The sequence below is a fragment of the Amblyomma americanum genome, chromosome 9 (assembly GCF_052857255.1).
Source record: "Amblyomma americanum isolate KBUSLIRL-KWMA chromosome 9, ASM5285725v1, whole genome shotgun sequence".
Taxonomy (NCBI): Eukaryota; Metazoa; Arthropoda; class Arachnida; order Ixodida; family Ixodidae; genus Amblyomma; species Amblyomma americanum.
The window spans coordinates 83,009,605-83,034,621 of NC_135505.1; the positions used below are offsets into that span (position 1 = coordinate 83,009,605).

The window sequence follows — 25,017 nt, forward strand, 5'->3', positions numbered from 1 at the left end:
AAAGCTGCCTCTGCCGAGACGTCGTTTACAATTTCCTTTGCGAAATATTAGCATTTTCACGAAATGAAATTCCTTGTTGGCCTGCTGAATAATGTGTGCACAATATATCAGATAAACAAGAATATAAAAATTTTAGATATTTGGGCAGTTTGATCTTTCGTGGAATCACCACATTAAACATTAGCTACCCAGGTTACTTCTTAAGGCGATTCACAGTTTTGTTTTGCCCACCAACTCTGGTATACTGTGCTGAAAATGATATATTTACCTACAAAAGCTTGTCTTTTCAGAATTTCTTAGTCTTCACTGAAACGCGTGGTATATATGTTTTTACATTAAAACAACCTAACAGCATTTAATTCAAGATATTTCGACTGAAGGACCAGGCTCTTTCAAGTGTACTACAGCATTCGAAGTGCGCTACATTTGTTTTGAATTCTGTAGTACGCTCAGAAAAGGCTGGTCCTCTAAGCAAAACGTCGTGAATTAAATCCTATTATGTTTTTCAACTTCTAGTTACTTTTTCTGATATTGATCAATCAGCTGCCAAGAAATCACCTTTGATGTATACATATACATATGGTGAGATTTCATATTCATAAGAAAATGCCGTTTACATCTCTAATGCCTTCAAACAATGACATTTACACTTAAAGGTGTGTGAGGGCTTCGCATAAGGCATGCAAAATCGCTAGGGAACTTTTGTGTGTCCATTATTGTTAGCAAAAGGGAACTTAGGAGTCTGGGACCTCTTTGTGGAAGGCAATATTTTGTTTCTCTATTGTTATTTGTAAAATATCTTGATGCGTCATGCATTTCTTGCAGCGCATATGTGCGTTACTGCTTGTGTGCCATAAAGTAATGTAATAATTTGCATTTTGCTTCTATTATTATTTAAACAGTCTGCGATAGATTGCTCACAAAATGATTTTGAAGCGAAACACAATATTGATACAAAAGTCCTACTGTGCAGTTAACACACACGTTTCAAAACATTGATAAATTGACGGTAGGAATCATGAAGACTTTCCTCGTGCTCGAGTCTTTTGGATAACGGTGGTCAATTGTCACTAAACTGTCGGTGGGTTGCTGGTAGACATTTTTCGCATGTGGTTGATAGAAAGTGTATAGAAACTTGATACGGGGATGATAGGGAGTTTAAAGACTTTCTACGTACTTGAATCTTTTGGATAACGGTAGCCAATGGTCGGAAGACGGTTCATTGATTGTTGCTACAACGTATAGAGATATTCCAAAGATTTTAATTCAACGTCAATGTATTCTATTAACACTTGTCTAAAGACTTTCTAAATAATGTTACTAAAATTTTTTGTCAGGCAAATTTTGAGCAGCAATATATGGCTAAAATGAAGTGGTAAGTTTCTCTCCTTTACATTTAAAATGCAACCATGGCAGAGCCCGCTGTTCTCGACCCAGATTGGTGCATTTTGACTCGATTTAAAAGATATCTGCGTCAGTGGAATTTTTATAATGTTCGCCTTTTTTATTTTTGAGGATTTCCACAGAAGACGTGCACCAAAAGTATAACCACTGATTCATCAATAACCATTGCCCGGTGGGTTTTATTCTTCAAGGTGAAATTCTGAAAAAAAAAATGGAAGCAAACTTCATAAGAACTTTCTTTCGTTGTAATCATGGAGGTACTTCACAAAACCATGCGGCCATCTTTTAGCGTCTTTTCACAGCGGGGCATGAAATATCACAGTTATCATAAAATATAATGAATGGCTGATATGTAAGTTTATATTATTTCATTTGTATCGCCGTACTGTCCTAGTATGATATGCACACAAAAAAAACACTCTGCGGAATAAACGAGTATAAAACTGATTTTTTCGTTGTTTTTCTTTGTTCTGCAGACCGTTGAAGCAACACCGTTTAGCATTTAATAACGTGAAATGTTGTGACTGTTACCATTTAGTCTGAATGGGTGGGGTATCTCGGATGGTAACGTGAGTTGTAGAAAAACCACATATAGAACGTATTTTTAACAGAGGGAACACCGCAAGAAATCTAAGGCTGCTGCTGAAACCCAGCTTATGCTCAAGTTTTTAACAGCCGTTTACATCCACTTGCAGTGCAGCGCACAATCGAACATTCTTCTCCAAGCATCTAGGATTGTTTTCGGTAGTTTGATATACCATCGGCATTTGAGATTTCTGGTGGATAATATTGTGAGGCCATTTTGGGTGGCTAGAGTATCAAAATCTGAAATAGAGATTTACGCCAATTTGCACAGCGCGCATAGGAAGTTTTTTGTGATGCTGTCAATTATTTTCTCACGTACTCACTGGAATGCTTTAGTAACTGACACTGCCGTAAATTTTTCTTTGCTGAATCAGGTTAGGATAGTGAGGAAAATAAATAATTCGGCATAAAGATGTGCTTTTGAGAAATAAAGCTCTGGTTTCTTGAGCGTGGGGGTGTGCGGCGTTTGTGGAATGTTTGTTGTGGTTGTGGTTTGAGCCCATCACGTTATTTATGTGCGATAGGGGACAAGGAATGCGCACACAGAGTTTTAGTTTTTTAGTGTGGTATATAATAATCATTGCCTGAAGAATATGTAAAAAAGGAAAGTGATACCAATGTGCTTTTGTTACTGCTTACTCTATCTCCTCAGCGAATTTCATGTCTGTTTTTAGAAGAAACACTTAATGTAGACGTTTAACGCTGCGGGTGCAATTAATGCCTCTGCGCAACAGTATTGCCATAAAGGTTTACACAGAACAATAAAATCAGTGATGAAAACTTGCCTTCAAATCAAGAGTGCTCCCTTTGTCGCTGCACTGGCTGATGATAAACCTTAGAGCCAAACCCAAGGATAAAATAAGGCCATCGGGCGTGGCTGTGGTTGCGTGGTTCCTGAAATGATGTTAAGTCAAGTGAGCATAAATAAGTTTACGCAGGAAAAGAGCACGCTTACCAAGCAAATAAACAGTATTGCTTTATATCATTCGATTTAATAAAACTGTTACAAAAACGCAATCTCTCAATGAAGGTCTTTTTTTTATTTTCATGTACAATATACTGCAATATGCAATAATCATTTTGAAATTTCTGGTATTACTTGCACTCATTAAGATCTTTTCACCCGTTGAGGTCAGAAAGATGACTGCATTTGCGTGCTACTGGCATTAACCTAAATACTGTTGAAAAGTGGGCAGCCACGACTGTCCAATTAACAGGGTGGGCATTAAGTTTAATTCGAAAAAGTGAGTGCAGGAAATACACTGCATAAAAGATGAGGCACATTTTAATACATTGCATTCATATACGGCAACCCCAGTTACGTATCTGCCATAATGCGTGGCTGTTGGACTGGCCGCCTTCAACCCCTTGTGCTCTTGAATCTGCGCAGCATACTTAGTTCCCTCTCCGAGCTTTCGGTGACTTACTACATGTAGCCGCGTAAGCATCGTCTACAATTTTTTTGCTTTCGATTATTGATGCACCGCAGTCCTGGCTTACCTTTTTTAATTCGTATCAAGTAGTTCGGATAAGTTTGCGCCTTATTACTTTCGCACTATGCTAAATGCAGTGGTCGTTTGCGACAGAGGCAGTCTCCTTAATTTCTTAATCATCTCGCTCTATTGCGTACCTCGCGATGCAAGAGCACTGCTGGTGAGCTTTTGGAAGCGCAAAACAGAACACTGTATACTGAATGTGGCGATTTGTTAGCTCCTAACTTGTGGAACTTATCCATCTCCTTAATTTTTATATATGCGCGAACGCGTTGAAAACAATGCTGCCAGAGATTTGTCTGGTAATTACAGGTTTCCCAGCACAGCCAGTATTCTTGAGGACTGTCTCGCTTTGGATCTCTCCTCCAAAGCGAAAAAACATTTCTGTTTGGAAATGAGGAATAGATATAGTTTCAAATGCTCAACATTTTAACAAATATCGATGTTTGTTAAAAAATCTTTATCCATACGCTTCATCAGCGAAAAACCTGCTAAAATAAATGTCGCACGCATTTATTAAAAAGCTCAATCTTTCAAATGAAGACTGCAAGGTCGTCATGCGCATCTCCTTGTTAGCGTTTCTTTTGCTCGTGTTTTGTGAAGTTTTCCCTCCCCCGTCCGAGCCGCGTGGCCCGGACGCCGTGCCGCCTCGAAGGAAACATTTTTGGCTTTCGTTTGTCGTTCGGAGCGGAGCACGGGCGCTTTAGGCGAGACGGCCTGGGCGCTCATTGCCTTGATTTAATTGCCTCATTTTCCTCGCCATGAAAACCTTTACAAAGTCAATCGCCCAGCGTGTCAGTCATCTCTTTACGTGCAATTATTCATACCTAGAACCTATAATAGCTGGAATAATCTACCACCAGATATTGCTACCGAGGTCCACCAAGACAAATTTCATAAAATGCCCTTTGCTCTACTGAGCTCGGTGTGCAACTATACACAGGTAGTATAGAAAGTGCACATCGACTAGAAAAATGCTTTACGGATAAACAACATCCGATCATTCTTAAATTAGCCCATTTTAAGACAAAACAATACATTCAGTCATGTGGGCGCAAACTTAAAGACACGGTCTACGCAATCAGAGAAGATTTTGCCCCTGAAATTCGTCTTGCTCCTCCCAAAACATCTGCAGTTCTGCCGCCCCCAAAAATGTGCCTTCAAACTACGACTAGAGAAAATGCACGTTGGAAAAAAGTGTTTATGAACAACCACAATACTGACACGGTGACGTAATGTGCGGCATATGTCCCGAACGCCGGCGGTAGCGAATGACACGAAACGCATCATGCTCACAAGAGACGTCCTCGATCTTACCTCGACATTCATACCGCATTCACCAACATAAGAAGCGTAACTCCAAAACGTGACCAGCTTCTTATCTTCATCGACGACATTGACGCGCACATTATCATTGTGACACCTGGTTAACTGAAGATACCCTCCATAACGAAGTGCTTCCCGCTAATCTTAACTTCCTCATGTAGCGTCGTGATCGCAGCAGCCGTAGAGGGGGTGGCGTTCTAAGAGCTGTAAGAAATACTTTGTCACCGTCCTCAGTGTTCCACGACGACGTACTGAAATTACCATAGGTTTGTGCTCATACCTAAACTGTGCAAGCTGTAATTGACATTGGTTACCGACGACTTCTTTATGGGCCATCTTTCAGCAACTCACTCTACTATATTTTAGAATACATTATGGATAACTTCCCCAACTCAACTATTTTGCTATTTTTCGATTTTAATTTCACTCAGGTTAACTGGCCTCTGCATAGCGTACCTGGTTAATCACAGCCCAGTGAGCTCTAGCAATTCATCGATCTAACCCTTGATTTCAGCCTCCATCAAGCCATAACTCTTCCGACGAGAGGAAATAACACCCATCTCTTGCTGACATGCAGTCATGAAGATAATAAAGGCGTAACGGCTCTTCCTGGACTCAGTGACCATGCTCTCCTACACATTTCTATATCACTACTGCTGAAAGTTAGATCAAACGCAGGAAAGATAATCTTCAATTACAATAAAGCGAACTTCGATGCTATCAACGCGGAACTTACACGGTTTTATGAGCATTTTTGCGAGGCTTATCTATCAAGAAGAGTTAATGATAGCTGGGAAATATACAAAACAACAATGATAATCTTCAGAAACATATACAATTCAGAAATAAATATTAGGTCCGATCATGACAACGAGTAGTTAACCGTAAGCCTGTAACGTCTTCTAAACAGGAAAAAGCACCTCTATCGATAAGAAAATTAATCGAACTGCCCTACTACAAGAGACCGGTATTATCAATGTACAAAAACATATATTGAAAGCTTACGTGCTGCAAAAAATAAATTCTGTTCTATTGATCTACTTAGAATTCCACAGTCGAACCTCAACAAATTCTGACGCTTCCTATTCCCTAGGTATCACCTGAAAAAATAGCTCTTAGGGGAACTTATGGAGAACCAGTCGAACAAGATCACTGTGCCAGCGCTTTGAACCGCTATTTCGCCTCCTTTTCTTCTGTAAGCAACTCTCCTGCCATAACATATCCAAAATCCACATCAGTTACAATGCCCATGATCCAGGTTGATACCAACGGTATCAGTAACCTTTTTGCTTCTCCAAAATTGTCTTCGTCAGCAGGCGGAGACCATATCAATATTAAACTGCTAAAAACACATCAAGGACCTCGGCTCCGATACTACAATTAATCTTTACCCAGTTACTATCGAAGGAAGTTCCAGATGACCTGAAAATTGCATAAATAATCCGTCTTTAAATCCGGTGACCGCAAATTAGCCTCTAAATGCCGTCCGATTTCTCTAACACATTATATCCACGAACCTAATGACACGCCTTGAACCTAACGACTTTTTTATCCGCATCAGCATGGTTTTAGAAAACACCTTTTATATTAAACCCATCTTGCTGACTTGATACACGATTTGCTCGAATCCGTGGACGACAACCCTCAAATAGATGCCATATTCCTCGATTGCTCTAAAGCATTTGATCGAGTTCTCCACAATCATTTACTTCAAAAACATTCGTCACTTGGAATTCCCGTCTACCTATTCCATTGAGTCGAAAATTTTCTTTCAGGGTGCAAGCAGTTCACTTCAAGAAATGATAGCCGGTCTCCTCTTTCTAATGTAGCATCGGGAGTTCCTCATGGCGCCAGCCTGTCACCACTACTCTTTTTAATTTACATTAATGACCTCTCTTGCAATATGAAATCGTAATTACGGCTTTCTGTCGGCGATTGCGTCATATACAGAGTGATTAGGGCTACTAATGATTCATGTTTGCTTCAGTCCGACCTTGACACACTCTCCTCTTGGTGCAAAAAATCCCTCCTCTCTTTAAACATTAAAAAATGTAAATCCATGTCGTTTACCAAAAAACGCACCGTGAATCAGCATCAATACAGCATTCGGTGATTTTTCATTGACCCCGCATTATCTTACAGATATCCTGGCCTACATCTAACACCATCACTAGCATGGGTAACTCACGTTCAAAATATCTGCGCTGAAGCCTCACGCACACTCGGATACCTGCGCCGTAGCTTGAAGGCCGCATCCCCTGACATAAAAAAACTAACGCATATAACATTAATTCGCCCAGAACTAGAATACACGTCATCCATTTGACACCCATCACAAGCGTATCTCGCTGCTGACCTTGAAGTTATACTGAATTGCAGTATCCGAATTAAAACATCTTGCCATTCAAGCAAAATCAGTATCACCGCGCTGAAACAGTCCCTTGCCATTCCATCACTCTAGTCACGCCGCATCATATCTCACCTCTGCCTTCTTCATCATTTCTATTGTCACCCACGCACGAGACACGAAAAGCTACAACCCTTGTACAGGACGTCTAGCCGCCTAAGCCACGACAATAGCATTGCACGCATCAACTTTCGCACCTTAGCACTAAAGTCTTCAATTTTTCCGGACGCGATAGCATAATGAAATGGGCTACCAAATCCCATCTTATCATGCACTAACCGCCAATCATTTCGGTTGAAACTTAACGACCATTTCTCATGCGAGCAAAAAGTCTCTGCCATATATCTGTTTATTGTTACTTTATTTTTAAGTCATGCTTTTTCACTGTATTTTTTTCTTGTATTGATTGCGTGATGCATATATAGTTTTTTTTCCTGGTTCGATCCCGGGCATTCCGCATTGCTTTGTATCCACATCACAAGATCATTGAACTGTTACGTACTGTTTTTTCTTATTGTTCTCTTTTATTTATTTATTCTTTCTCTGTTTTGATCTTGATTTAGCTCCGCCTTATGTAATGCCTTCGGGCCTTTAAGGAAAAAATAAATGAAATGGAAGAATGCGACATCTCAGTGCTCCACTGTACTTTTATAGAGTTAATAATCCTTGTTTCGTGCTCCCCCGAAAGCCACTACCTTCATTCAAATTTTATTTTCCATATTTTTTTCAGTTTTTTCTTTCTGCGTTGTGGTTGTATTCATAATCTCAGCCGTTTTACATTTTGCGCTTTTGGCACACTTGTTTCATTGTTGTTGTTTTTACTGTACTCCAAAAATATACAGACACTATAGTGTCTGTATTTTTGTTTTTCTCTTTTCTCCACCTTTGATGTCGAGCAAAGTGTTATCAGTATGTCCTCCATATGTAATACCCTCTTCGCAGGGCCTTTACGATATTTGAATTAATAAATAAACAAACCTGTCGCAACATAGTGGATTGGAGCACAAATATCTCTCGTTTTACAGCTGGTAACCGGCCGACTAGCTAAGCCTGCCTGACTTGCAGGCCACGCCGCGCGCCTTTGTCGCCGTACACTGGCTGCGCCTGTGCCCCCTCTGCCGGATTACTTCCATCCGAGCCGCACCTTTTGCTCACCTTCTTGACCACCTCCAAAGAAGCTACTCCTGACGGCGCGCTCGGCCGCCAGCCCTTTTGTACGTGGCGCCACAGCGTCCCCGCATATTCAGAAAACTAGCAGCCGCAGTTCCTGGTGCACGAACGGCGCACTCTTTGTCCAACTTAAGTCCTCGTCTTTCTGCACTAAACCCCCTCGGCGTGTTTGTTGACGACGACCGCGCACTTGTGGTCGCTGACACTGGTGCCACAATTTCTGTCATTAACGAGAACTTCTACTGCTCGCTTCGAAAAGGTAACACTCCGTCTTGTATATAGAGTATTCTTTCTTACTGCTAGCACCGAGCCCGTTGATTCTCCTGCAGCTTGAAAAGCGCGTCTTCAACGCAGACTTTTTATACTCTGTTGGACTTTTTATGCACTATTGAACATATAGTGTTTCATGGAAGTTTCTATTATGTCATCGTTGGGTGGAATTTTTACACCGCTACAGTGCCGCCATTGACTGCGCCCATGCTCTCGCCGTTTTCTCTACGCTCTGCCATGTGCCCTTCTTGTACTCTACGTTTCCTCTTGATGCGAAGCTCGTCGCCGAGAACACTGACATCCTCACCTTCTGTGGGGTGCTCATCCGTGTCTGCGCCACCTCTGTTTCTGACGTCAAAGTTCTCTTGTCGCCTTCTTTTCTTTCTTTTATCTCTCTCTTTTCTCTGTTTTGGCCTCTCGTCGGTACGTTCCTCTACACACCGCCGTCATCAGCACTCAATACGGTGCTTCCGCAATTCTCGTCTCGATTACTTCATCTTGTGCATTCTACTTGCTCTGCGGCACGTGCCTCGGCCATTTTAAAACCGCCGAAAGGATGTTTTGACGATGTTGTGATGTCCCATGGTGCCTACGTCGCTGTCCTCACTCCACGTATCGCTACTCCAGACCACCCGATGTCCTCGGGATATTTTGCACCACTCCGATGACAACGACCTCCACGTGTCTCAGCTGCGCAACTCCTTGCCACGCTCAACAAGTTTCGCTCATCATTTGGCCATCAGACAACTTCCTTAGGCCGTGCAACTATTGTCGTGCAGAACATCGACACCGGCACCCATGCTCTTCTCCGCAACCGCCCCATCATCACTTAGCAAGTTGACGACATGCTACCACACTGCATTATTCAATCAGCTTCTAGTTCTTGTTCTTCCGCTTTCGTTTTCGTGAAAATATGGCCGGTTACGATTGTGCGTGGACAGTCGTCGGCTTCACAAAACAACGCGGAAGTACGCCCACCCGCTTCGCCTTATGGATGAAGCTCCTGACTGGTTTCAAGGCAGCAGGTGCTTCCCCTCCCTGGATCTGTATTCCGGCTATTGGCAAGTTCTGCTTGCTGGATCCGACGGCCTAAAACTAATTTCTTCACCCCTAACAGAATCTATGCATTAACAGTGATGTCACTCCGCCTCTGCAAAGCTCCCCCCATGTTTGAGCTAATAATGAACATCTTGCATGGTCTCGAGTAGAACATTTGTCTCTGCTAGTTTGATGATGTGTTTTCACCCAATTTTTCGACGCACCTCAAGCGCTTCCACGAGATATCGGGCTGGCTGTCTCAGGTATGAAAGCCTTAAACTTAATCTCAAGAATTTTCAGTTGGCACGGAAGCTCACGATACTCGGCCATATCATTTCCAAAGACGGTGTCCTGCCAAATCCTTGCGAACTCTGTGCTATGGCGGACTTGGAGAAAACTACTCCAACAAAACATCTGCGCCAATTTGTGAGCCTCTGCTCATGTTTCCGCCGCCTTGCCCGCAATTTTGCATCCATCGTCGAGGCATTTAACGACACATCTGAATAGTGCCGTCGGCCTGTCTACGTGCGAATAGGCATCGATGGTGCTTTTGCTACGCTCCGCCGTCTTCTAACATCTTCGCTTATCTGGACACTCCGTCTCCTGTGCCCCTGCTGAGGTGCAGACCGACGCAAGCGGAATCGGCCTCGGTGCTGTCCTTGCACCGAGCTCGTATTTTCTGAATACGTACTTGCGCACGACAGCCGTGTGCTCCCCATAGCTGAGTTAACGTACACCGTGACAGATGAGGAGTGTGTCGACGTAGTGTTGTTATTAAGGAAATTTAGCAAACAGTATATGGCCGCTCATTTTGCCTCCTTCGACTCCTCGGTCATTGGGCCCTTCTTCAAGAATTCGACATAACATCGTTTACCGGTCTGGCCCTAGACACTCTGACACTGATGCCTTGTCACGCTCCCCACTGCCATCTCCAGCGCCCTATCCGCCAATATTTGACTCCATATTCGCTGTGCTTAATACCATGGGCATGTCGTTTAAAGAGTGCCGGGATTCATGCATATCATCTATGATTGACGTCCTCCGTGCGCCCTCTAGACTTCCTTCGTTCGCGCCCCTAGTCGTCAAATTTATTATTTTATGGCCATAGACGCTCTCCTGTACCTCTGCAACTATCGTCCTCACGGCCTAAAGTGGCTTCTGGTGAATCCACATTGTCTCCAGTCTTAGTGTTATACACATCACTTTGTCGACCCTTGCTGCGCTGAAGCGGGCTCACTGAAAACATGCGATGAACACCACCAGAGGTACTATTGGCGCGGCATGTACAAATTTGGTTGTCATTATCTTTGACCGCAAGTCGACAGATCGCCCCTCGACCGGCTCGTTACAGTCAGTACCGTGACCGCCTCGCCCTTTCTACAGTGCGGGCATCAACATATATGGACCACTTCCATTCACGAATGCCGGGAATCGATGGATCATTGTCGCCATGGATCATCTCACTCGGCATGCTGTAACCGCTGTCCACCCTGCGATGTCGCATTCTTCATTCAACATCACTTCGTCCTTCGTCGCGACGCTCCTCGGAAAATGCTCAGCGATCACGGACGTGCTTTCTTGTCTGAAGGTGTTCACGAGCAATAGAATGTGTTCAACAGAATTCACTGCACCACTACTGCTTACCACAATCTAACGGCATCAGCTAACGATTCAACAGATTTTATTAGGGACATACGTGCCATGTACATTTGTTTCGGGAGCTCTTATTGGAATCATGTCCTTATGTTCGTCTCTTAAGCATACAGCACTACATCTCAAGCAAATATCGGCTTTTCTGTGTTCTTTCTTTTAATTAGACGCGAGCATTCCTATCTTCCGGACGCCATTTTCGCCAACAACTCCAACAGCTCGGAATACGCCTTTTTTTCTGAAGTTACCAATAATGTCAAGCAGTGCCGCCAGCTGGCTCGTTTCTTCATCACACAGCATCAACGCCTCCGCAAGCAAGAAGTCCGTCGATCACTGGTCTGATTCTATGTTCCTGCTGCATCCAATTCTTCGGACAAGCGCATCGAACGCTACCGTATCTTGAAACGTACGTCACTTGTAAACTATATCATCGCACTGGTGACACATTGAGACAATCGCCACCATGGCCGCCACGTCGTTTATGTCAGGCGTCTGAAAAAAAAATTAATGGTGGTTTAGCTTTGGTTAAACCAAGGCAGAAGCGGTACCTTCACGATGCTTTAGCTTGGCAAAGTCTTGTTATGCTATGCTTTGATCATTTCATTGGTCTTTGCCAGGCTAAACCAACGTGACGCTACCGCTTCTCCCTGGGTTGAACCAAGGCTAATCCACCGTTAATTTTTTATGCTCGCCTCAAGGCATGTGTCATGGCCTAGCACATGAACACCCCATGTGGACTTCGTGCCAAGGCGCGCCGGCGCTCCTCCCGTTTGCACTCGGTTTAGGAGGCCGTGACGCCACGGCCTAGAACATGAGCACCGCATATCGACTTCGTTCCTAGGCGCGCCGGCGCTCCTCCTGTGTGCTCGGTTAAGAAGGGCACCACGTCTCGCCTTACCATGTAAACGCCGCGTTTCGGCTCGTCGGCAAGCCAAGAGTCGATCATGTGACCGGATTTTGGCTGACATTGACTTGACCTTGACGAGTCCTGACGACTGTGATGACCTTGACTTGATCTTGATATCGACTTGAAACCTCTTTTACTGCGGTCCTTGACCTCGACCTTGCATTGGCTTGCCAATTAGCGAGACCATTGACCATTCACTGGTTCTCCAAACTTATAAACTAAACGCTTGACCTTGGCTAAGCCTTGACGGTCATGGGAATGTACACGGCGATCTCAGCCCGTTACTTCTAGCAGTGAAGCAGCTGCTTCAAAATATATTACAACCCCCCTGCCGTCAATTCCGCTTGTGTCGCCAGGATGCCTCCCTCTTTCTGCCGGGGCAGCTGGAATGAAGATGATCATGAAGCCTGCCCAATTTGTAATTACATTCAAAACATCACTACATAGTATAAGGGGAGTCATCGTCACTTTCCCGAACATTTTAAGGGTCTCAGGAGAGCAGACAAACGTCTTCTTATGAAATTTTTTACAGATAGCATGCTGTGCCCGGCCGTATTGAAACACTTCAATTCAGAATTTGATGGTGGCTGCAGGCTGTGCGGAGCGCCGTTCTCGGACGTTTTCCATATGGGCTGGGCCTGCCCTTCCAATCTCCGCCCTTCCCAATCCTTCATCTCCCACCCTTACAGGGAGGCCTGGGAGGCGGCGCTGCTCAGCTGCCATGACCTGCACGAGCGAGCGAGCGCGAGCGGCGCTAGACGCCATTGGGGCTCCGGAGTAGGAGGTCCACCTAGATTTGTGAGTACCTGGACCATAGGGCCTGGGCCCAAAGACCTCCTTTTAGAGATTCAATAAACATTTACTAGCACCATCATAGAAGACAAAGCTCTTGAGGCGGCCTGCTGACGCTCGTTACGAGAGCTCCTCTTTGTCACCCGGTCTTTCATTTCGCTGCTTCATCCACTTTGTATGCAAGAGTCTTAGTCGCCGGCGTTTCTCAAGCCACAAGTAACCACTCTTGATCATGATCTTTGTCCGAATTTCCAACCTAATGAAAGTCGGTGGAACTCAAATACAGGAAAGGTATCTCATGAGTATGGCGGCGAACACCTGCAGTTAGCAGGCAGGAGAAGCCCATTGCTGTTCTCTATGAAAGCGTGCTGTACATTGTCAGGACACATGAAATGCGGCCAGTGAAAGACTTTAAATGAAAGGTTTAGAGTAATGCAGCAAATTTTTAAACTCAAAGTCTATATTGTGGCCCATCACATCTACGGAACTCTGCATAAAGAAAGGAGTCCCCTTTAAGCATTCTTTACATTGGAGACCTCGGCAAACTTCTACCTTTCTACTTTGTATCACATAGAAACGCGACCTGGCAAGAAACTGTTTATTATGTTTAGATTTGGATTGCAATCGCTTCACCAGAAATCGACTGAGTCGCACCGAAGGAATTCAAAGGAGCCCCAATTAGAGGATTTTCGAAAAGCTGAATAACTAGATGAAACGGCTTTCCTAGCTTACCGGATCAAAGGGATAGAAAAGGAGCTGCTCTTTTGTGCCACTAGAGGAGGGGCAAATTTTTTCTCGCTTCGAACGGCAACAGGGTGCTTTCAAAGAATTACAGCAGCGTTCGTGTTGAAATCTGTGGGCTGCGAAACACGCTCGTCATGCTTGCGCAGGGTATTAGCTAAGTATAGGTTTCTAAATACTTCCGACGTACTGTATTAGCTACTGTTTTGCAAACATGTTTTTGCCGAAAATAATGTAAGTTGTTTCCTTTCTTTCTGCAGCTTCGCAAGGGATACATTACATCCAAAAGAAGACGAATAAGCTTTATTAGACGTGATTCATTTGTACTTGACATGCCACTATCAGCGATACCTGGTTCAATTATTCTAGATAATAGAATATATTAACGACTAAATTGGACACCCAGCTCTGGAAAGCAAGATTGGGGAGGCGGAGCTATGTAAAGTAAAAAAAAAACTTTGGCGTATGATTCTTACTATTTGTTTTTGAGACCCGATATATATTCGCTTTTTTCAAAATCGGTAAGTGCATGTTTGTTTCATTTAAATGCTGCAGTCAAGTTGCCACAAAAAAGTCACCTCAGATTTGAAGTAGTATTAGATAAAATTTCTGGCCTTAACCTGCCTTTAACAGAAATGCGAGGCTATAGCATTGAATCAAAACTGAATAAAGCGTTTCCTAAAATTGTATTTTCGAATAATTATTCGGTTAAGGAAAGCGAAGGCGATGTACTAAACCCGTTTTTGCCTTGAATAGAGGTTTATAAGGCACTAAATGCAAAATTATACATTTGAAGATTGTGTTGTTTTCATGGCGCAAGCTCTGTAAGATTTCCAAAGTGTTATATGGTTAATTCTAGTTTCAGCTTGCATTCAGTGCACGAGCAGTTTCCCCTCTGAGCATGAGAAGCTTTTTTTATTCCAACATATATTTTACAAATCATTGTATTGCGACAATAAATTTCTTTCTCATTTACCCAGAATTTGCACATGCTTCTGGGTTCAGGATTTGTAATTGATTGCATCTCTCTCTGCGCCACTAAAGCATTTGACAAACTTATTCACTGTCTTTTGCTGGGTAAGCAACGTTCTCCAAACACTGACGCAACTGTATTAGCCTAGATTCATGCTTTCTTTTCTAGCCTTGCAGAATTTGTCACTGGTAACGGCACTAACTCTTCACTAGTATCCGTCAAATCGAAAGCACCACAAAGTTCAGTTCCGGCCCTCTTTGGTTCTAAATATGCATAAACGATTTACTCAGTCTAAGGAGAGTGACGACAGGACCTAGATGACTGTGCACAATGCTTATGACGCCCTGCACTTTACGAGAGGAGCATACAAAAAACAAAAAACACTGAGAGAAAGGAGCGCACTCACAACTGTTTACTTTCTACCAAAGGTTTTCGACGTTATTTTACAGAAAAAGAGTCGCGCCACGTGGTTAGAAGTCAAGATAAAGAAAATGTGAAAAAACCAACAAAGGGCGAATAGTTTACAAGGGATTAAAAGTACTACAAAATAAAATATGCACATCTTGTGCGATAAGATAGATACCGCATTGAAGAGTACCAGCGTAATAGCTTCTACAGATCGCCCTCTCTCTGGGACAGTGAAAAAGAAACATTTCTATTACATTTATCGGTTCCGGTAGTTCTCATCATCTTTCGGTTGCATTTGTAGATTCTGTTGTAACTGAAGTTTTCTAAAAAATCATCAACAAAGCAGAACAGCACCTAGTGACGGCACGGATACATGACTGCCGTAGCGTGATTAGGATGAAAGAAATCGACGCCTTCTTCACCAGCCGACAACTCGAACACAAAATGCCCAACCTAGTGACGTCTATCGAGGCATTTGCCAAAGAAACCGCATTATCAGAAGCTGACAAACACCGGACCAAGCAGACAGAGAAGGTGTCGAAACATCAACGCCGGCCCGAACAATCCGTAACGCACCATTCTAACCAGGTCGCCAACTTCTCCTCCAGGAAGCTCACAACCGCCGAAACGTCAATCCTAGCCACGGGACACAAATTCAACCTCCAGGTGAACAGAACCCTCTTCCAGCAAACGTATCTGTGCTTGAAGTAGGTATCCGGCAACTGGAACCTGGTGTACGAAAAGAGTTCAGACTCAAAACAATAGGCGCATTTAATTGAGTGCAAGCACACAGAAAAGAATCAAACCTAATTCCGGATGAAGGCAAGCCCTGCAAGACCTCAAGACAGGCACCAATGTAGTGATCCTCCCAGCGGATAAGGGCAACACAGCCGTAGTTCTGGACAGACGGGACTACGAAGAGAAAATATCCGCCTTACTCAGCAATCAAGAATATGAACAATTGAAGAAGGACCCCACAACCACTACCGAAGCAAGGCCAAAGAAAACATTGTAAGAAGTATTCCAAAAACCCCTCACCTTTCGAAACCTCTTCTTTAGTTATTGAGCACCAACGGATTGGCTCCAGCATTCTAAAGCCTGCCCAAAGACCACAAACCGGGGATCCCATTGCGCCCGGTTGTCGACTTCCGGTGTTTCCCTCTTCGCTCGTTGTCAGAATACCTTCACAAACTCATATACCAAGTCGCAGGAAAATCAGCGACCCATATCCGTCATTCCAGTCACTTCATCGAACTGGTGTCCCAAGCCACCCTTGAGGCCGATGAATGCCTTGTCTCATTCGACGTGGTGTCCCTTTTCACAAACATCCCAGTGAAGCTTGCGGTGACCGCTACCCGAGACGCCCTACAACGCGACGACACACTCAGCGCACAAACTCCGCTGAGTGTAAATGATGTATGCCGCCTCCTGGAGTTGTGCCTATCAAACACGTACTTCTCGTCAAACGGCGAATTTTACCGACAATTGAAAGGAACACCAATGGGAGCATCCATCTCTGTGGTCATGGCCAATTTAACAATGGAACACATCGAACAACGGGATCTCAACTCATTCCACCCGAAATCAAAGATTTTCCTCAGGTATGTCGACGACTGCTTTGCCGTCATCAAAAGATTTTAAACTCGAAATTTCCTTCGTCATTTAAACTCCATAAAACCTTTCATTCAGTGAACGCTAGAGGTGGATCAAGAAAACTCCCTGCCGTTTATGGACGTCCTCGTGTCCCAAAACCACAATACCCTTCAATTCTCCGTATACCGCAAACCAACTCACTCAGGCTGGTATCTCCACTTCTCTTCGAACCACACGACCGTCAATAAAGCATTAGGGGTGAAGACGCTGTTCAAAAGAGTTGAGACACACAGCAGCACGGTACTTGACAAAAAAAAAAGAACAACGCTCGGTATGCAAAGAAGTCATCATGAATGGCTACCCAAAAGACTATATTCAAAAAACTATTCCACGTCAAAAACACAACATTCGTCAAGAAACCAATGCAAAAAGACCAACGCCATCACCAAAATACGTCACTTTACCTTATGTCGCAGGGGTCAGCGAAACCATCGCCAGAATCCTGAAAAGTCGGGTCTCCAGGTTGCGCACAAGCCCACAAACACTGTTGCGCTTTGCCTACCTGTTCCCAAAGACCGGCCGCCGAGAGAAAGAGCCCAAAGCATAGTCTACAAAATCCCATGAGCCGACTGCGACGCAAGCTACATCGGTGGAACCAAAAATTTCAAAGAAAAAATTCGGCAACATAAAAACAACGTCCGCAAATTTGCAAGAGAGCGCAATCCAGTAGCCGAACATTCCGAGGACTCCGACCATAGAATCAACTTCGATGAAACCCGCATCCTCCGAACCGAAACAAATTACCACAAAAGGCTCTTTCCGGAATCCTGGCATACCCAAACCACCCCGAACAATATCAACCCCACTAAAGGAAACCTGCCCCGAGTATATGCCCAGGGACTTCGCTCTTCAAGTCAACGAAAAAAAGTCGCCATTCACCAACCCCCTGCAGTGCGCCAGCGTGACTAACAGACTAAACCTACTCCCCTCCCCCGCGCCTTTCGCGTCACAGCTGTCGTTCCTTTGACCCACCGCCCTCCCTTCCATATTTAAAAGACGCTAGCTACTGCCCTCAGTCACCCCTGATGAGGGAGCCGAGTCGTCTTCGAAACGTTGGCTAAAGTTAAAATTTTTGGTTGGAGATGTGCAGTTCATTAAAATAACAGAGGCATGCTATCTTTGGGACTATAGCAGCGTGTAGCCAACTTACCCTAACGATTCATTAGTCCTCACTGTAGTCGTGCATCAGTGCACTGTAGTCGCAGATCAGTGGTATGCAGCAGACTACGGCGGCTGGGAGAGCACGACCGAAGATGCGCACTAAATAATTACTCAGGGGAGTTCGCGACACACTTTCAAAGTTTCAATGATTGTAGGCCTCATTCGAAAAGACTTCAGGTATAGCGCATTCAACTAAGAGAACAGAAGGAGAGATAATCGAAGCCTTCACGATTTTAACTGCTGCAATCTATAAGTGTTTCATGCTTCATTATCACTGTCTGAAAAGGAGGTCGAGCTGCTGAATCTGTCACGTTGAATTTTTCTCAACGTTGGATCTTTCCTCCCGCGCAAGATGTACATATCGCTAGCATTTCGTGACCACGTGCTGATTTATTTTTTCCAGTAATTTTAATTTTAATGGTGTTTGAACATTTCTACCGCTGTAGGTTTTGTTGATTTACTATGTTCTTGTATCTTCGCTTCTAACTACGTGGCACGTGCCTTCCTCTGTGTAAAAATAGAAAACCTTCGTTACCTAGCAAACAGTTGCCACTTCACACTCTCTCCTCCCAGTGTCATTCCTTTGTTCAGTGTTCACCCCGTAAAGTGTAGCGCGTAATAATCATCTTACCCAATGTACTTTCTTCCCAAACTGGCTTTTTTTTTGCTGATGACTGCGTAATATAACGGAAAATAACCAGCCATTCTAACAACACAGAAGCTTCACTCTTTCATTCCGACCTGAATGACGTGGTTAACTAGTGTTGTGCATGGAAGATAGGACTCAGCCATACGAATAAGTGTTAATCTATGATCATTCCCCGTTATAGCGCTGTCCTATACACCAACTAAACAACCTTCTTTTGGCGCCTACAGCATCATATCTCTACCTCAGTATTAAGATAACTAAGAGAATATCCTGTAGACCACGCATAAAATTTACTACATCCAAAAGAATTAAAACTCTTGAATTCCCGAAACGTTTTTTATTATCTCACACTCTCAACAGTGAAAATGCCAATTTACAGAACTTTTGTTCTACCTCAGTTAGAATACGCGTCGGGAATATGGAATCACCATCACACAATAATTCAAGAACTAGGAGCAGAACTGCCAATCGCTCAATTTTATATTAGCTAATTATGACCGAACGGCCTGTGTTGCCTCCAGGTTATATTTGCTATGACCGAACTGTCAATGTCACCCATACAGAAGGACCTCTAAATATTCAACCACTCGATACCCGGGAGAAGAGAGTACATATGTCTTTCCCACAAAATCTATAGTCACAATGAGTTCTTACTGATAATCTGTAGTCATCCAGCCCTATTATTTCGCTGCTCGCCAGGCTTTCTACACTCGACAACACAAATTTCACATATCGCATCTAAAACTGTAACCTTCACCAATTAACTCCGCCTCAAAACTAAAACTGAGTACCATCACTTGCCGGCCTCTGTAAGGCACAATACAGACCCTGTTCTCTTTAAACGGGCCTTAAATAGCTTTTTCTGCTGTCTTTAAAGACATAACTTCCATTCGCTTTCTTTGCTGGCGTAAGCGGCCTTTTCTGGCAACTGTTTTACATTTTTTTATATAATTGCTGCTCCTTTCGCTTTTGTGTATTATTTTGTGTGCAATTTTTCAGCCTACCTACCGTGATGTATTTCTTGAATGAATAATATGAGCCTTTAGGACGCAAGTTCGACCCCGGCCGTGGCGGTCGATTTTGACCGGCGCAAAATTCTTGACGCCCTTTTACTGTGCAATGGCAGTGTACGTTAAAGAATCCCAGTTGGTCGAAATTTCCAGAGCCCTTCACTACGGTGTCCGCGTAGCCTGAGTCGCTTTGAGATATTGAACCCCATAAACCAAGCCTTTATTGCATTTGCTTTTTCTTTTCTAAAACCATGCGCACCTTCCCTCCTTCCTTTATAATGTATTTTACCCCGAAGGTACAGCAGGCGTTATATTAATAAAAAATCGTTTCGGAGTGGCATAACCCGCAAAAAAATTACGAAGTGCTCGTAAGGATAATTATGTTCTTTAAATGCGAACAAATTGTGTTATTTTTATTTTTGTTTCAATTGTAGTTCTATTAATTTTTAGATGCTTTCTGTTTTTTTTAATACGGACCTTTCGTTATCGCACAGTGGTAAGGAAACGCACATAATATGTTCACCTCTGTTCCATAAATATCAACGCATATTTTGGCCTTTGGGCTGGCGGCTAGCCACACAATCGGAAAGTCCTGGGTTTGATCCCCCACCTTCGGAAAAAGCTTTATATTCATTTTATGACATGGACACGTCATATGGAATTTTTCGTCACCACTTTTGCGATCACCGACACCTGAAGTTTATAATATGTGCTTGATTATAGATGTAAAATTTAGATGAAAACAATCTGCGTTGATATAGTCTGCGGTGTGCATTTTTGTGAGAAAATTCGACGAGTGTTTCACTTGTAGGTGCAAACTTCCTATATACAACACTAACGGTGTCCTTGCCTTCGGGCAACTCAAGCAACACCACTTACCAGATATTTCATGTCGTTACTCTGCAAGCATGCACAAAAGAGCGCTTTCGTTCGTTATTCGTTATTACATCGATACTGTTATAATCATGTGTGAATGCGGCTTCCAATCACATATGCAGCGCCGTACAATGAACTATCTTGTCTGCACACACCCTTCGTTGTTGTTCATGTTGCGCCTTATTTAAAAAGTGGCATGAAAGGCCGACTAGCTCGATAACATGCGTTACTAAATTCCTGCCAACAGTTCCAGCCAATGCGACTGTCGCGATACTTCGCAGAAATCATCGATATCTATTTTTAATGCGCGCGCTAAGGTGAAAAGAAACCGTTGTAGATTTGTTTTCTTCCCCCGTTTCTAAATAACTTCTAAGCAATAAGAGTAATTGCATTGGAACCCAAGCGTTCGGTCACAAACATTATCAATTATTATACACCTGCTAATATGCGAGACTCCGCCATATAGACTGAGAAGAAAATTGGCAGATTAACACGGATAGTTGGGAAATGCACACACCTAGTGGCAGTAGTGCCACACTGCGCTATGTCATGGATACTGTTGCACACCGCCACTATAATGCAAACCCTTTCTAACTCGTTGACCAGGCATTATTTCGGGGAAAAACTTTGATCTTCGGCTCAGACACTTAGACACAAAATCTCAACAACAATTGTATATGTGCAGTAAACCTCTTTGGATAACGGTGTCAAAAGACATGCCAAATCGTGGATTTAAAATAGCTTATCAACAAAAAATATATTTGAGCACAAATTACCACTTACCTCTTAAGCAGAGTCTTTCACATTCTTCTCTGCTTTCAAAGTTATTGCCGTGCAGAGTACAACCTAATTCTTTTAAACATGAGTTACTCAAGGGTTCAAAATAAAAGACCTCAAAGGCTCCACCATAGCAATAGCTGGCAGGGCGTGGGGCAGTGCACACGGCTGAAAAAGAAAAGAAAAGAACATGCCATTCATCACGTTGCACCGCATATGATCTTTCTATCACTTCTTGTGGTGAATGTTTACAAGAAAGAGAGAAAAATACCGCTTGGCGATCAGTATAACAATTAAGAATATTTCTCGAAAATCTATCTCCCAGATTAGTGTCCTTATGTTACGATAATAGCTCACGGTTGATGTCAGTTGAATAAAGTCTTGATCTAGCGCACCCAAACGGCATATATCCGTCCAGATATAATTTAACGTACGCATTTTGCACTGAAGTGTGCCCAGCTATATTATATGTCGTTCTTATAAATGTTCTTGTTTACACGTTGCAGTTGGCACAGTAGGTTGATAGAGGTTTTCAGTATGTAGGGTAAAGTACGTGTTAGTCACCGAGCAGAAAGGAGTAATGAAATGACACAGGAAGTACCGAAGACGCTAAAATATCATTCGAATAAAAGAAAGTGTAGTCTCCATGTATATAATTATATTACAGCTTTTAATTTTCTTCTAGTTGATTGTTCGATCTGAGTGGAACTCGCTACTCGTGACCCCAAAGGAAACTATGAAAGAGTAAAATCTGAGCTCGCGGTATAATCGCTGCCTATTCTTGCTAGGCATTCTTTAAAAAAACATACTCATTAGCATACTGTTGTAATTCAACCCATAAACAACATTCACCTTTTTTCGGCGAAAACCACGCAGCCTAGTGGCCTGTGTGTCGCGTGCTCGTCTCATAACACTTCGGTTTAGTTCCGCCGACTTTAAGAAAAAAAATTATTTCAGTGTAAAACACTAATCTGGAGGTTCAGAGCCTAGCAAAAGTTGTCTAGTGTATTTCTGTGCACCTTGGTAACACAGAAATCAATGAAAAAGACATCACATCAAAATCCACGGGTGGTGGAACCCACGGCGGCGCGAACAGATACACTTGAATGCCCGCTGCGCGAAATGACTAGGCTATCACCTCAATTCTTTAATTAAAGCGTGGTACTTATTATACAAAATTGTGTACTGTAACATGATCTATTAAAGAAGCATTTAAAAGACATCTATTTATGAAGACATCTTCAAAAGACATACCAACAGAGAACTAAATGGGAGGCATGAATGTGTGCATCACCAAAAGAGTGCCAGTCCGGTTTAAAGTTGGTCTGTTCGTACACCTCGTTCATGTTCATAGTCTAGGAAGCCGAACCCGCCACGTGTTAAACTGCGCCACACTCTCACGCTGTTCCCTGTAGAGCGCCGTCTTCATGAAATTGGATCTGCTCCATTCCGCGCTACTGCCCGCTCATTGTCGTCCGCTTTTCCCTCTGTTTTCTGTAGCTCAAGTGAAGCAGTTCAAAACCGAGCAACTAGATCCATCCATTCCTCGTATTTTTTTATATCAGCATATCATCTTTAAAATCGCAGTGGAAGCTACCTAGCTTTCCTCATCATCATAAATTTGCTAGTTTGTTTGTTTCATAACCTCTTTAATCCTGAACTACGTCAGGAACCCTACAACAGCACGCCCCCACGACGCATCTCCCTTCGCACCAGCCATCAGCATCAAGTACAACGACCTTGCGCCCGCACAACTACATTCTTATCATCATTCCTCAGTGAGACTGCCAGTGACTGGAACGGCCTTCCCCGAAAGATTGCTGCTGTACCTGCGCATCTGTGTTCCTTGAATGAATTTCACATGTAGTACTTGCACAATGAAAATCTTTTCTTTGTACAACTTGCTGGAGTGTTATCGGCAGTTATTCTGTTTTTCATTTCTACATGCCCCACCGTTATATAACACCCTCTAACGAGGGTACTTAAGGTACTAAAGTGAAGTAGCACAAACCGTGCTTTCGTATTACATCGAAATTCGTAAGGAATCTTCGTAGCTTTCCTTTCTACCAAGGTGACATTATCTGAGATTTCTCTTGACCACGTTTACAATCAACAACGCCGGGTTTAGTGGCTGATGAACTATACAATGCTTTCTCATCAAAGAGCTGAAAACGCTATGCAGTAAAATGAGAGTAAAAATTGCATAAATATGCGCAATCAGGGCGATGATGTGCATAAGACACACGCCCACTATATCTGAATAACATGGATCTTTCACAAGGCCTACTATGAGAACCTTCATTCTTTGTTATCCCGATTTGGTAGTGGAAATATGTTAGTGGAGAATAAATTGGTTCTACATTCCAATAAATTTACTTTGCCTTCATAATTTTATATTTACAGGCCTAATGATCAATGCGAACAGGACACAATACAACAGCACAACCGCTAGTCCTCTAGTTTCCTGTTTGTGTATAGATGGATTGAAGGATAGCAACAACTGTTATTAGAAAAAAAGGAAAGAAAAAAATCTTCGAGGGTGGTCTCCTACCGGTCCAGGAGTCCACGGGCTTGTGCCTCACATAAGGCCCGATCGCCTAGCCATTTCTGGCCGGCGGGCTGAGCGGTTCGTAAAGCAGCCTCCCAGGAAGAATGAGTGGGACTGGGGATGGGTGGTACTGCCTGTGGGGAAGGACATTCCCAAAGGTAGTGGAAAAGTGTGGATGTGGGCGCGCCACACGTGTTACAATGAGGAGGAAAGGTGGGGTGAAAGCATGAGAGACGGTAGGGTGAAATAAAGCAGCCCGTCGGTAATTGTCGCCATGTGGGGCTGGATAAGGGCGACAAGGTATTGTGGAGTGGTGGTAATGTCACGCGGCTGAATTTGTATAATGCGGTGATTTGATGATATGTGTAAAGTGCCGGTGGCGCCTCTTGCTCGGGGTTGGGTTCCTGATCGTCCGGGGTCCGGGAGGAGAGCTCTCGGGCCAGCGCATGAACGAGCTCATTACCGGGGATCGATGCATGCCCAGGGATCCAACACAGAGTAACCGTTCGGTCGAGAGAGGTGCTGTGGCAAGAATACGGTGTGTGGCCGGCGTCGCCACGCCCTTTAGGAAGGGGCGGTATGCGGCCTGGGAATCTGCGCAAACTTCGGTTATATTTTTGTCGATAGTAGAGTTGGCCAGCGCAAGAGCGATGGCGGCTCATTCCGCCTCTGCAGGCGACTTTGTTTTTATAGTGGCGACGGCCCCCACAGTGCCGTCTTCATAGGCTGCGACTGCCGTGAAGAATCGTACTTTAGAATTTTTTGCCACGTCGACATAAATGATATCGGAGCGGTTGCTGTATGTTTTGGTGTAATATCTCGCTCGAGCCTGCCGCCTACCCTGATAGAGTCTAGCGATCATATTTCGTGGTAGGGGCTTCTTATATAATGTTGATCCTGCGTGCGCAGAGAAACCATGTAAGGTTTAGGATTTCTTGAAGCGGGAATAGGTGGACTGAGACGGAGCTGTCGCAGTAGGCATTATCCTGTTTCCGTGCGACTCAGGCGGACTAATTGGCTGGTGCGTTGAGCCCCTATTAATTCGATCACGGTATTGTGGGTACCAGTGGCCAAGAGGCGTTTCGTACTACTCGTCCGTGGAAGACGTAGGGCGGAGGTAACAGCCGTGCGTATTAGGATGTCTGCCTGTTGTGTTTGGTGCTGAGTATGTCGTATGGG

The 25,017-nt window shown here is 43.7% G+C and overlaps 1 protein-coding gene across 1 annotated transcript in view; it reads right to left on the reverse strand.

Annotated features, from left to right (window-relative positions):
- Positions 1-1,242: 1,242 nt before the first annotated feature.
- LOC144104943 (kunitz-type serine protease inhibitor nigrescinin-2-like) overlaps positions 1,243-25,017 on the reverse strand; it is a 28,548-nt gene continuing 4,773 nt past the window's right edge. The window contains exons 2-4 of the mRNA XM_077638173.1: positions 21,297-21,458; positions 2,775-2,883; positions 1,243-1,603 (exon numbers count right to left, since the gene is read on the reverse strand). Of these exons, the coding sequence (XP_077494299.1) occupies positions 2,825-2,883; positions 21,297-21,458 (221 nt within the window). The 3' untranslated portion in view covers positions 1,243-1,603; positions 2,775-2,824. The remainder of the gene's footprint in view (positions 1,604-2,774; positions 2,884-21,296; positions 21,459-25,017) is intronic.